General features: G+C 48.2%; 2 protein-coding genes across 5 annotated transcripts; both read left to right on the top strand.

The window, feature by feature from the left end:
• The first annotated feature begins 2 nt into the window (after positions 1–2).
• Fdx2 (ferredoxin 2) lies at positions 3–6,056 on the top strand. 2 transcript variants are annotated; one of them, XM_004667447.2, is made up of 5 exons: positions 49–281; positions 350–401; positions 574–680; positions 5,468–5,555; positions 5,678–6,056. In XM_004667447.2, exons 1-5 carry the CDS (start codon positions 155–157, stop codon positions 5,832–5,834), a joined length of 531 nt encoding a protein of 176 aa, XP_004667504.1. In that variant the 5' UTR covers positions 49–154; the 3' UTR covers positions 5,835–6,056. The 2 variants fall into 2 exon arrangements, with proteins under 2 accessions (XP_044999153.1, XP_004667504.1); XM_045143218.1 differs by lacking the exon at positions 350–401 and having other exon boundaries at positions 3–281.
• A 142-nt stretch (positions 6,057–6,198) lies between these two features.
• Zglp1 (zinc finger GATA like protein 1) lies at positions 6,199–10,931 on the top strand. Of its 3 annotated transcripts, XM_045143216.1 has the most exons (6): positions 6,199–6,559; positions 7,069–7,434; positions 9,913–9,998; positions 10,346–10,439; positions 10,609–10,734; positions 10,846–10,931. In XM_045143216.1, the coding sequence occupies exons 1-6, from the start codon at positions 6,417–6,419 to the stop codon at positions 10,928–10,930; spliced, it is 900 nt and encodes a 299-aa protein (XP_044999151.1). In that variant the 5' UTR covers positions 6,199–6,416; the 3' UTR covers position 10,931. The 3 variants fall into 3 exon arrangements, with proteins under 3 accessions (XP_044999151.1, XP_004667475.1, XP_044999152.1); XM_004667418.2 differs by having other exon boundaries at positions 10,609–10,931; XM_045143217.1 differs by lacking the exon at positions 10,846–10,931 and having other exon boundaries at positions 10,346–10,532; positions 10,609–10,662.
• Positions 10,932–13,711: the final 2,780 nt, after the last annotated feature.

Here is a 13,711-nt window from a genome sequence, read left to right as displayed (position 1 = left end):
CCAGGTGGGAGGTCTGGGTTGTCCATGAAACCGTACACAGGCACCGCCCACGTGTATATGCACACAAACAACGCTTCTACTTGAGTAATTACGGGGCGTACGCTCGCGATGCCTGCACTGCGCACGCCCAGTCGTCCGGTCACGTGCTCCTGTCATGGCCACTTCCATGGCCCGCGGCGGCTTGAACGCGGGGGTCCTGCTTCGAGCTGCCAGGCGTTCCCGGTGGCCGGAGGCTGGGGAAACGGCGGCGCTGGCTACCACGAGGACGTTGCGGACGACAGGTACCTGGGTGCCTGGGACAGGCCCGGGCGGCTGTGGGCGCAGCCGCTCACCTGAGCGTGTTTTGCAGGTACGCGGCGGGCAGCCGAGGAGGAGGCCGGCGGTCCTGGGCCCGGGGACGTGTGAGTGCTGGCCGCCGTGTGGCGCACCCCCGCCCCGCCTTGCCCCGCAGCTCCGTCTCTGGGTCCTTTTCCCCCTCGCCCCCATCCTATCCCTAAGGTGTGGCCCGCGACCAACCCACCCCAGCCGCTACCCCGGGCCGAGTTCACCATGCAATTAAGCATCTGTCCGCAGGGTGAACGTGGTGTTTGTGGACCGGGCAGGACAGCGGATCCCCGTGACGGGCAGAGTCGGGGACAATGTTCTTCATCTGGCCCAGCGCCACGGGGTGGACCTGGAAGGTAGGCAGTCACAGGTTCATCAGGAATCAGGGAGGCCCTTATCTATTTCCTTTTCTTCTTTTTCCGTTTTTTTCCCTCTTTTTAGTATACTTTTTTTTTTTTTGGAGGCAGGGTCTCGTTGTAGCACAGTCTGACCTGGAACTCATTCTGTCGTTCAGACTGGCCTCAAATTCAGGTGATCCTTCTACCTCAGCCTCTCCAGTACTGGGAGTAAAGGCACCAACCACTGCAACTGGTTTTCTTTTCTTGTTTGTCTTCTTCAAGACACGGTCTTACTCAAGTTGGCCTGGAACCCTTGATGGTCCTTCTTGCCTCAGCCTACCAAATACCTGCTAAGCTAAAATTTAAACTTCGTGGGGCATAGTGGCATACCTTTAATCCCAGCACTGAGTAGGCAGAGGTAGGGTGATCGCTGTGAGTTCGAGGACACACTGATACTACTTAGTGAATGCCAGGTCAGCCTGAGCTAGAGAGGGAGACCCTACCTTGAAAAAAGAAAAAGAAGAGAAAATCTGAACTTCATCACGGCCTCATCCTTTTCAACCAGCTGTTTGTTCTGCGTTTATTAATGGCACTAGTGCTCTCACTCTTCTTCCCGCTGGTTACCTCCATTTTAGCCACGGCCTTCTTGGCTTTTCTTTCTTTCTTGTTTTTTCTTCTTTTTTAAAATTTTATTTATATTTATTTGCATGTGTTTGGGTGTTTACATATAGGCACACTAGGGCTTCTTGCCACTGCAAATGAAAACTAGATGCACGTGTTACTTTGGTTGCATCTGGCTTTACACGGATGGTAGAGAATTGAACCTGAGCTGTCAGGCCTTGCGAACAAGCACCTTTAACCACTGAGCCATCTCCCAGCCCTACACGCCATTCTTATTTATTGCTGAGTCTTGCTCTTTGGGGAGCCAAATCTCAAGCTACAAAACCCATGAAGGTACAGTCAGCTGGAAAGATTAAAACATACCCTCCATTTAATCTTGATTCATCTCTTATTTTCACTGTAGACAAAAATAGGACACATTTCCATGAGTCTTGGGATTGAACCCATGTAGTGTTTGTTTATTTACTTATTTAAAAAATTTATTGACAAGGGCTGGAGAGATGGCTTAGCGGTTAAGCGCTTGCCTGTGAAGCCTAAGGACTCCGGTTCGAGGCTTGGTTCCCCAGGTTCCACGTTAGCCAGATGCACAAGGGGGTGCATGCGTCTGGAGTTCGTTTGCAGTGGCTGGGAGCCCTGGCGCGCCCATTCTCTCACTCTGTCTCTCTCCATCTGTCTTTCTCTCTGTGTCTGTCGCTCTCAAATAAATAAATAAATAAATAAATAAATAAATAAATATTTAAAACAAAACAAAACAAAAATCTGAAAAAAAAATTTATTGACAACTTCTGTAATTGTAAACAATATCCCATGGCAATTCCCTTCCTCTCCCCACTTTCCCCTTTGAAACTCCACTCTCCATTATATCCCCTCACCCTCTCAATCAGGCTCTTTTATTTTGATATTATCTTTTTTTCTCTTCCTCCTATTGATGGTCTTGTGTAGGTAGTGTCAGGCACTGTAAGGTCATGGATATCCAGGCCATTTTGTGTCTGGAGGAGCACATTGTAAGGAGGCCTACTCTTCCTTTGCCTCTTACATTCTTTCCACCACCTCTTCCACAATGGACCCTTAGCCTTGGAAGATGTGATAAGGATATTGCAGTGCTGAGCACTCCTGTCACTTCTTCCCAGCACCATGATGCCTCCTGACTCATCCCAAGGTCACTGCCATCTGAAAAGAGAAGGTTCTCTTTGGCTTTTCTTTTTGTTGTCCCATTTTATTTTATTTTTATTTTTTGGTGGGGGTTGAGGTAAGGTTTCACTCTACTCTAGCCCAAGCTGACCTGAATTCACTATGTAGTGGCCTAGAACTTACTGCAATCCACCTACCTCTGCCTCCTGAGTGCTGGGATTAAACACATGTGCCACCAGGCCCAGCTGTTGTTCCCTTTTTTAAAAAAACAATATTTATTTATTTATTTATTTGAGAGAGAGAATGGGCACACCAGGGCCTCCAGCCACTGCAAACAAACTCCAGATGCATGTGCTCCCTTGTGCATCTGGCTTATGTGGGTCATGAAGAATTGAACCTGTATCCTTTGGTTTTGCAAGCAAACACCTTAACCACTAAACCATCTCTCCAGTCCTGTTGTGGTGTTTTTTTTTTTTTTTTTTTTTGTTGTTGTTTTGGTTTTTCAAGATAGGGTCTCAGGGTGGCCTCAAACTTAGGGTGATCTTACTTCTGCCTCTCAGGTGCTGGCATTAAAGGCATGGGCCACCACGCCAGGCTCTGTTGTTCCTTTTTTGAGGCAGGGTTTTACTCTACCCCAGGCTGGCCTCAAAGTTTGGATGATCCTCTTACCTTAGTCTGCTGAATGACTTGAACCACTGCACCTGGCTGATCCTGCTTTGAGATAGGGTCTCAATGTGTATCCTCTTGTCTGCCTCCTCTGCAGTGCTGGGGCCATGTGTGCTTCTGTGTCACACTGGCTTTCTTGCTGTTCCCCAGTGGTCCATCAAAGGGTGCTGGGAAGATGGCTCAGTGGGTAAGAGTGCTACTAAACAGGCATAAGGCTCTGATTTTATCCCCAGAATTGACATACAAAGCTGTCGATGGCCATGGTAGGCCTGTAGCCTCAGAGCTGAGTCAGTGGAGCTTTCTCACGTGTGTGTTCTGGCAGACCCATGCGTACCATACACGCAAGGGGCCAGAGCTCTTGGGAGGTCATGGTAGTCCAGAATTTGGAACTTGGGTTTCAGAAGCAAGAAGTCTGCTTAAACCTTGCCTGCTGCCTGCTGTGTGATTTTGAGGATGATATTTCCTTACCTATATGGGATGATGTAAGCACCTCTTTCACTGCATGCTGTGAGGATGAACCCATGTTGAGTAGTGCTTAGTCCAGAGAGGAGGGTAGGTTGACAACTTGGAGAGAAAGGTGGTTATATGTGCTCTGGGCAATGGTTGGGTGCCCTTTCATCCCAGCAACTTGGGAAGCTGTCAGGATGTTTGAGCCCAGGAAATTAACACCAACCTGGGCAACACAGCAAGACCCAGTGTCAAAACAAGCCAGGCATTGGCACAGACCTCTACTCCTAATCAATGGGAGGCTGAGGTAGGAGGACCTGACAAAAACAAGAAAAAGTTAAAGGTCTGCCTGTGTTACAAGACAAATTCAAGGCCAGTCTTGAGACCCTGGATTAAAAAATATTTTCTTAAATTTTTGTTTATTTTATTTATTTGAGAGAGACAAAGAAGCAGAGAGAGAGAAAGAATGGGCATACCAGCCACTGCAAATGAACTCCAGATGCATGCCCCACCTTGTGTATCTAGCTTATGTGGGTCCTGGGGCCCCAAACTGGAGTACTTAGGCTTCACAGGCAATCATTTAACTGCTAAGTCATCTCTCCATCCCGAAATTTTTTGGAGGGTGGGGGGGTCTTGAGGTAGGGTCTCACTCTAGCTCAGGCTGACCTGGAATTCACTATGTAGTCTCAGGGTGGCCTTGAACTCGTGGTGATCCCCTTACCTCTGCCTCCCAAGTGCTGGGATTAAAGACGTGTGCCACCACACCCAGCTCAAAAATAATTTTTTTAAACCCTCTGGCAAATGTAGTTTAGATGTAGCACACTTAATCTTGAATATGCAAGGCTCTAGGTTCATTCCCTCCTATGTTTTTTTTTTAAAGTATCCCCAGTATTTTGTTCATTTATTTTTTTACTATAAAGCACTCTACTAAAAAAGTACAACTGCATTTGAACTTTTCAGTTTTTGTGATCTATGATAATCAGAAGTCACTAAAGTCCTTTTCTGGGTTCTTTAAAAAATTTTTTTGGTTTATTTTTATTTATTTATTTGAGAGCGACAGAGAAAGAGGCAGAGAGAGAGAGAGAGGGAGAGAGAGGGAGAGAATGGGCGTGCCAGGGCTTCCAGCCACTGCAGACGAGTTCCAGATGCATGCACCCTCTTGTGCATCTGGCTAACGTGGGTCCTGGGGAATCGAGCCTCGAACCAGGGTCCTTAGGCTTCACAGGCAAATGCTTAACCGCTAAGCCATCTCTCCAGCCCCTTTTCTGTTTTTTTTTTTTGTATTTTATTTATTTATTTATTTATTTATTTATTTATTTTTCTTTTCACAATTTTTATTAACATTTTCCATGATTATAAAAAATATCCCATGGTAATACCCTCCCCCCCATGCTTTTTTAAATGGTATGTACATAGTGATAAAAAATGTTACATAAAACTAATAGGAAAAGCCAGGCATGATGGTTAATGCCTTTAACCAGCCTCACTGGGGAAATTGAGGTAGGAGGATCCCCATGAGTTCAAGGCCACCCTGAGACTACATAGTGAATTCCAGGTCAGTGTGGGCTAGGGTGAGACCCTACCTGAACAAAGATGAAGTAAAATATAATGAAAGAGTGAAGAAACATGCCAGGCCGTGGACCTAGCTAGTGAAGTCAGGGTGAACTTGGTATAGTGAGTTCTATCTATCAGGGGGTCATTGTGGGATTGGGCATGGTGGTGCAAACCCATAGTGTCAGGGTTTGTGAGGTGGAAACAGGAAGATCAGGAGTTCCAAATCTACATTCTTGAATATATAGCTCAAGGAAAGCCTGGGCTGTCTCAATAAACAAGCAACTTGGGGACAGCTGGCTGCTATATAAATGATCAGGTTGCAGGCTAAGATGCAACAAATGCATGTTGGTACCCCTTACCACAGCTCTCTCTCTCTCTGCTCCCAGGGGCCTGCGAGGCCTCCTTGGCTTGCTCCACCTGCCACGTGTACGTGAGCCAGGCCCACCTGGATCTCCTGCCCCCTCCTGAGGAGAGGTGAGCAGGGTGACCCTAGCTCCAAATTGCAGACATGGGAGGCTGCCCAGTTCCTTTGATTCTTGAGCTGCCCAGATGTGGGCTGCAAGCTCCCCACCGTGATGCCCCCTTCCTTGCCCCAGGGAGGACGACATGCTAGACATGGCCCCACTGCTCCAAGAGAACTCCAGACTGGGATGCCAGATTGTGCTGACCCTTGAGCTGGAGGGAGCTGAATTCACCCTGCCGAAGATCACCAGAAACTTTTACGTGGACGGCCACGTTCCCAAACCGCACTGAGATGGACCACCATGGCCCCAACGCCAAAACTTGAAAGAAGAACCCCGATTTCCGGCCCAGAACACGGATAGGCCTGCGAGATGGTGGAAGCTAAAGGCTCTCACTTAAGCCCGTATCAGGCTCTCAGATGGGGGACGGACCGTGGATTTGGGGTGCCTCCGCCAATCGTAGTGTGAGTAGGTGTGGACTCGGAGCTGAGCTGAAATAAAACAGTCGCACAGATCTGCAGTATGTTGAGTGTCCTTGGGGGCCACACCTCAGCCCCCTGCATCTACTGGGACCCCAGAATGTCTCTGCCCACCCCTGGCAGCAAGGGACAGCCCCCTTCCCGGGGAAGGCCCAGTTTAGCCAGGCCCCGCCCCAGCAAGCAGTGAACAGATCTGGAAGGATCTAGATGGTCCTTGATCCTCAAGGGTGGGCATGATTCGGAAAGAGGAGGGGGACCACGCCCCACCCAGGTGGGGCTCCTTGCTCCTGGTGCGTGAGGAGACGTGCCCTCACGTGGCGACAGCCACGCCCAGGTGGCGCCCATCTTCATCTGACTTATTCGTGGGGGGGGCGGGGCTATGAGAGTCGGGAGCCATGGAGGATGATCCACCTCGGCACTTGGTGCTCCTGCAAGAGCTCCTGGTGCCTCCCTGTCTGGACCCCGAGTCACCCCCGGAGAGCAGACTCCCTATTCAGATGGAGCCCCGAACCTTGAGATGTCTCAGACCCCGTGGCAGGTGCGTACGGCGCCATCCCCGTCGCCCCCGTGCCTGGTTGGTATTTCAGGCCTAGCTCTCAAGCAGTCACCACCCCTGGCTTGAGACTTAGCTCGTGTTAGTTTTTAGTACTTGCAAAGAGTTTTCAGCCCTGAAAAGGAACATGGCGAGGTCATCTAGGTCAGGGACCAGACGATTCCCCGCTGCCCCTCCCAGCGCTTTGATGCAGATAGGCACTTTTCAGGGGGCATCCAAGGGTTACAAGGGGAGGGGGAGTGTTAACCTATTAACCTGAAGCCCACCTAGGGATATCCCTGTTAGTTACTGGGTGGATGGGGACCGAGTTAGTGCCAGGGGCATATCAGACTCAGTTTGCATTTACTTTGTAACTTTTAAGCCATCTAACAACCCAGGCGACAGGGAACACAATCAACAAGGAATAGGCAACAACTAGATCATCCCCACCCTCAGACCTGCTGAAATCAAGTCACCCAAGGAAAGGGGGTGACAACCCTGTCTCTTGTTCCCAGGTCCCTGTGGCCTGCATGCCAAGACTCCGTCACTGCTCTGCCCTCCCGTCAAGAGAAAGACAAGGGGCTGACTGAGTCTTCCTCCCCAGTCCCCCAGGCCCTGGGGACCTGCTGGGAGCTAGTGGCCCTAGGTACTTCAGTTCCTCTAAATATGTCCAAGAATTCTAAGAACACCAAGAGGTCAGTCATCCGGAAGTACTACAGCCTGGAGCCGCCTGGCGTGTCTCCAGCCTCACCCCAGAGAAGACCTCGGAAGCAGCCGAACCCCCGCATGGGCACTGAGAAAGTGGACCCAGGATTCAAGGGGGTGACCCTGGAGTTTCAGATACAGCCGGATTCCAGTCTCCAGATTGTTCCCACCTACAGGTAGGGCCTGCCTGGGATGGTGATGTTGTAAATCTTAAAAATAAAATAAGAGGGCTGGAGAGATGGCTTAGCGATTAAAGTGCTTGCCTGCGAAGCCTGAGGGCCCAGGTTCCATTCCCCAGTACCCACATAAGCCAGATGCACAAGATGGTGCATGTGTCTGGAGTTTGTTTGCAGTGGCTAAAGGTCCTGGTGCACCCATTCTCTCTCTCTCTCTCTGCTTCTCTCTCTATCCCTATCTCAAATAAATAAAATATTTTTATAAAATAGCATTGCCAGTCATAGTGATGTATACCTGTAGTTGCAACATTACAGAAGCTTAAGATGGAGGTTGGAAAGTTTGAAGCCAGCATAGGCTACAGAGTGAGTTCAGGGCCATCATGACCAATTTAGGGAGTCACTCTCTCAACAACGGAGTCAGATGAGGTGGCACCTGCCTTTAATCCCAGCACTTGGGAGGATCACTGTGCATTCCAGACCAGTCTGGGAGAGTAGAGTGAGTTCCAGGTCATCCTGGGCTAGAGTGAGACCCTACCTCGGGGGGGAAAAAAAAAGTTGCTTGCAAAGCCTGACAACCTGGGTTCACAGGAAGCCAAATTCACAAAATGGTATATGTGTGAAGTATGTGTGGAGTTTTTTAAAAATATTTTTTTATTTATTTATTTTTTTCTTTTTTGGTTTTTCAAGGGAGCATCTCACACTAGCTCAGGCTGACCTGGAATTCACTATGTAGTCTCAGGGTGGCCTCGAATTCATGGTGATCTCCTACCTCTGCCTAAGGGGTGCACTACCACGGCCGGCAGTTTATTTATTTGAGAGAGAGAGAATGGGCATGCCAGGGCCTCCAGCCACTGCAAACAGACTCCAGATACATGCACCTCTTTGTGCACCTGGCTTATGTGGGTTCTGGGAAATCGAACCTGGGTCCTTTGGCTTTGCAAGCAAACGCCTTAACTGCTAAGCCATCATCTCCAGCCCTGTTTTGTTTTGTTTTGGCAAAACCATACCACACACGTGTGCAAATTTTAAAAAACAGTGGCTGGAGGCCCTGGCATGCCCATTCTCCCCCCCCCCCCTTTCTCTCTCTCTTTTCTCTCTCAAGTAAATAAATAAATAAAAATATTTTTAAAAATTAAATCAGCTGGCACGATGGTGCACGCCTTTAATCCTAGCACTCGGGAGGCAGAGGTAGGAGGATTGCAGAGAGTTCAAGGACTACATAGTGAATTCCAGGTCAGCCTGAGCTAGAGTGAGACCCTACCTCAAAAAACCAAAAGATAATAAATAAAATAAAAATTTAAAAATTAAACCCAGGTGTGGAGGTGCACACCTCTAGTCACAGCACTTGGGAAGCAGAAGTAGGATAGCTCAGCAGTTAAGGCTCTTCTTCAAAGGCCTGATGGCCTGGATTTGATTCCCCAGTTCCCACATAAAGCAAGATGCACAAAGTGGCATGTGCATCTAGAGTTCGTTCGTAGTGGCAGGAGGCCCTACATGTCCATTCTCCCTCTCTTTCTGCTTGTAAAATAAATAGAAATATTTCTCTTTCTGTATCACAGGCTAACGTAGAACTCACAATTCTCCTCAACTTCCCAAGTGCTAGAATTAGAGGCATTTAACCTCCATGCCTGTCTCAAAGTATTAGTAGTATTGCTACCTAGTGAGGGCCCAAACCAGGCCTTTCTGACAGTAGGTATCTCCTGGAGAGGTGTCTGGTAGCCTTTATAATAACTCAATTTGGGGCCAGGTGTAAAACCTGTAATTCCAGCACAAGGAGGCTGAGGCAGGAGGATGGTGAATTCTAGTTTGGCCTATGATACACAGTAAGAACCTGTCCAGCACTCATGAGGCAGAGGTAGGAAGATTGCCGTGAGTTCGAGACCACCCTCAGACTACATAGTCACCAGGTCATCCTGGGCTACAGTGAGACCCTACCTTGCAAAACCAAACCAAACCAAAACAAAAAAAAAAACCAAAACAAAACAAAAAGCCAGATATTGTGTCTTATTTTTTTTCAATCTATAATTAAATTTTTTAAAAATTTTCAAACAGGTTAAGGCCTGCCAAGGCTAAAGAGTGAGTTCAAAGCCAGCCTAGACACTTAGTGGCACTCTGCCTAAAAATAAGCATAGAACTGGGGATTTAACTCAGTGGGTAAATGCTTGTCTAGCATGCATGAAGCCCCGGGTTCTAACCCTAACACCACATTAACTAGTGTGGGTGGTACACGCTTATAATCCCAGCACTTGGGAGGTGGAGACAGTAGAATCTGGAGTTCAGAGTCATCCTCAGCTACAGATGGGAGGCCAACCCTGGGCTACATGAGGTCCTGCCTCAACAGCTACCAAAACAGGTGTGCAGAGGGTTGGGGATCAGTGGTAGGGCACTTGCTCAGCATGAGACCCTGGGTTCCATCCCCAGCACTGCAGAGAAAAAGGAACAAGCCTTCATTTTGGGGGTGTCTTGTCTTTACTGCAGCCTGCCCAGCAGCAACCATGCCCAGGAATCTCCCACAAGCCCTACCAGGGACCTGGGGCCCAGTCCTGGAAGCAGTGAGGCCCTAGGTGAGTTTTAAAAATATTTTGGAGGGATCATTTTCCCATCTTCCCAGTCTTTCTCCCTGCCTCCCCCAACCCAATTCCTCATTTAGACTAGCTCAAAGGAGCAGCCTGGCCCCCTCTCAGCTGAGTCACCCCCACCCCCAGCTTCCTTCCATGTGAGATTTTGCCATCTGTCTCCCTTCCTGGTTCTCCCTCAGTCTTCTAACAACACCCGAGGCTGGCCAGAGCCACTGACGCCTTCAGAGAGACCACCACCGCCTCCCTCCCCAGTAAGAAAGTCACTTCCCACAGGCCTCTGGAACTCAGATTCTTCCTTTTGAAACTATGTCCTTTGACCTCTGACCCTCTAGAGCCCCGGCGCTGTGCTTCCTGTAGGACCCAGAGGACCCCACTCTGGAGAGATGCTGAAGATGGGACTCCCCTATGCAATGCCTGTGGTATCAGGTCACCAGCATGTAGGAGCTGGGGTGGGGGCCCCAATCAATCTATGCTCAGATAGCATGGGGGATGGGGAAAGAGAAAAGAGCCACGTTTGGGGTAAGATGGTTTTCTCATTGTGGTTTCTTAGGTTACTGCTGAATCCTGAATGGTGGTTTCTTGTATCCCATCCCAGGTACAAGAAGTATGGTACCCGCTGCTCCAGTTGCTGGCTGGTTCCCAGGAAAAGTGTCCAGCCCAAGAGGCTGTGTGGCAGATGTGGGGTGTCCCTGGACCCCCACAAAGGCCCAACTGAAGAAATGTAAGCACTTTGCCACCCAGCAAAGCCAGTTTCTACCTCAGTTTCTCCAGAGGGAGAGTGGGTAGAACTCCTAGAAAATATCCCAGTTGCCTCCTCTCTGGCATCTTCCAGGAGGGATCCCAGTGGGAGAGCCAGACCTCCTGCCCCAAACTCTACCCACCCCTTCTCCAAACAGGCTTGGCTGGACCTCAAATAAAACAAATGACTGCATGAGTACGTCTTGTTATTATAATTAGTATTTGACAAAAGGCCAGCTCCTCAGCCAGGGAAGGTACCACCAGCGGGTGTCCTTGGGTTGTGAGAGACACACACAGTAGTCCCACACAATGACTAACCACGTTCAGCAGTGGGAACATAGCTCAGTGGGTAAAGTGTTTACCTTTCAAGTAGAAGGACCTGAGTGTGGGTTCCCCGGGATGCATATAAAATGCAGAGATATAGGTAGTATACAGCACTAGGGAGGTGGAGAAAAGACTATCCCTAGAGCTCACTAGTAGTTAGTCAAGCCTAATTAGTGAATTCCAGTCCAATAAGAGACCTTGTCTCAAAAAAAAAAAAAAAAAAAATCTTAACAGTTGGAGAAATGGCTTAGCAATTAAGGTGCTTGCCTGCAAAGCCAAAGGACCCAGGTTCAATTCTCAGTACCCACTTAAGCCAGATGCTCAAGGTAGTACACATGTCTGGAGTTTGTTTGAAATGGCTGGAGGCCCTACTGGACCCCATTCTTTATGTGTGTATCTAAAATAACTAAAAAGTAAAAATAAAATACTTTTTAAAATCTGCTTGGGAGGCAGAGGTAGGAGGATCACCATGAGTTAAATGTCACCCTGAGACTACATAGTGAGTTCCAGGTCAGCCTGAGCTAGAGTAAAACCCTACCTCAAAACAAAACATAACAACAACAACAAAAAAGAATGGAGCCGGGCGTGGTGGCACATGCCTTTAATCCCAGTACTCATCTACCTCAAAAAACCCAAAAAATTAATAAAATAATAAAAATGGAAGTTGGGTGTGTTGGCACATGCCTTTAATCCAAGTACTTGGGAGGCAGAGGTAGGAGGATCACTGTGAGTTCAAGGCCACCCTGAGACTACCTAGTGAATGTACTTAGGTCAGTCTGAGCTAGAGTGAGACACTACCTCAAAACAAAAAAATAAAAAAGGGGGAGGGAATCCTAATATGGTTGTGCATGTCTTCCAGCCCTCCACAGGCTGAGGTAGGAGGACTGCCTTACGTTTGAAGCCAGCCTGGGGCTACAGGTTCCAAGTCAGTAGGGTTAGAGTGAGACTCAATCTGGATAAGAGATGGCTTAGCAGTTAAGCCCTGCAAAGCCTAAGGATCAAGGCTCAATTACCCAGGTGCCAGATGCACAAAGTGGTACATGCATCTGGAGTTTGTTTGCAGTGAGTGGCTAGAGGCCGTGGCATGCCCATTTTGTCTTATCTGCTTCTCTCCCTCCCTCTCTCTCTTCAAATATATAAGTAAATAAAAATGCTTTTAACTCAGGAGGCAGAGGTAGGAAGATCGCAGTGAGTTTGAGGCCACCCTGAGAGTACATAGTGAATTCCAGATCAGCCTGGCCTAGAGTGAAAAAAAAATTTTTTTTCCATGGGGAAAAAATAAAATAAAGATCTTAAGAGAAAAAAAAAAATAGAAGAAAAAAATAAGAAAAGTTAAATCTCTAACGTAACGTTGAGATATTGAGTAATGATGTGACTACAGAGAAAAAAGGAACTACAGATTTGGGGGCTAGGCCAGGTGTGGTACATGTGTTTCATCCCTTGAGAGGTGCAGTCAGGGGTGCGTGTTCAAGGTCATCCTTGGCTCCATGACAAATTTGAGGCCAGCCTGGGCTACATGAAAACTTACCTGAAACAAGAGGGTGCAGGGGAGATGGCTCAGTAAGTGAGAGGATGTGCTGCAATGAGCCTGAGCTCCATCTCTAGAGCCTACATACAGTGCCACACGAGACCACGCAGGCCTGCAGTCCTAGCCCCATAAAATATGTTTTTAAAAAAAGATGAAAGGTGGCTTAGAGGTTAAGCGCTTGCCTGTGAAGTCTAAGGACCCTGGTTCGAGGCTCGATTCTCCAGTATGCACATTAGCCAGATGCACAAGGGGGACGTATGTATCGGGAGTTTGTTTGCAGTGGCTGAAGGCCCTGGTGCACCCATTTCTCTCTCTCTCTGCCTGTCTCTTTCAAATAAATAAAAATCAACAACAACAAAAAAAAAAGATGAAAGGGCTGGGGAGATGGCTAGGTAGTCAACACTTGTTGCAAAGCCTGTTATACTGGATTCAATTCCCCATGTCAAGCCAGATGTACAAAATGGCACATGCATCTGGAGTTCCCTTCCAGGAGCAAGAGGTCCTGGTGCACCCATACTGACTGTCTTGCTTCAACCCCTGCCCCCCATCTCTGCTTGCAAATAAATAATTTTTTTTTAAAAAAGAGGGGGCTGCAGAGATGACTTAGGGGTTAAGGCGCCTGTCTACAAAGCCAAAGGACCTAGGTTCCACTCCCCAGTATCCATGGGCACACACATCTGGAGTTCATTAGCAGTGGCTAGCATACCTAGTACACCCATTCTCACTCTCCCCATGCCTATTTCTCTCTCTCTCTTTCTCCTCCTGCCTATTTCTCTCAAAGAAAAAATAAGAGACATGGAGCTGGAGGGATGGTTAAGTGGTTAAGGCACCTGTCTGCAAAACCTAATGCTCTGGGTTCGATTCCCCAGTACTCACATACAGCCAGAAGCACAAAGTGGCACATGTCACTGGAATTAATTTGCAGTGGCTAGAGATGTGCACATTCTGTTTATCTGTCTCTTCTCTCTCTCTATTTGCATATTTATTTTGTTTGGTTGAGGTAGGGTCTCACTGTAGCCCAGGCTGATCTGGAATTCACAATGTAGTCTCAGGGTGGCCTCAAAGCCATGGTGATGCTCCTACGCCTGCCTCCCAAGTGCTAGGATTA

This window comes from Jaculus jaculus, chromosome 2 (genome assembly GCF_020740685.1).
Source record: "Jaculus jaculus isolate mJacJac1 chromosome 2, mJacJac1.mat.Y.cur, whole genome shotgun sequence".
In the NCBI taxonomy this organism is placed as follows: Eukaryota; Metazoa; Chordata; class Mammalia; order Rodentia; family Dipodidae; genus Jaculus; species Jaculus jaculus.
The sequence above is the reverse complement of the archived record's forward strand: the minus strand, read 5'-3'. Positions and strand labels throughout refer to the sequence as shown.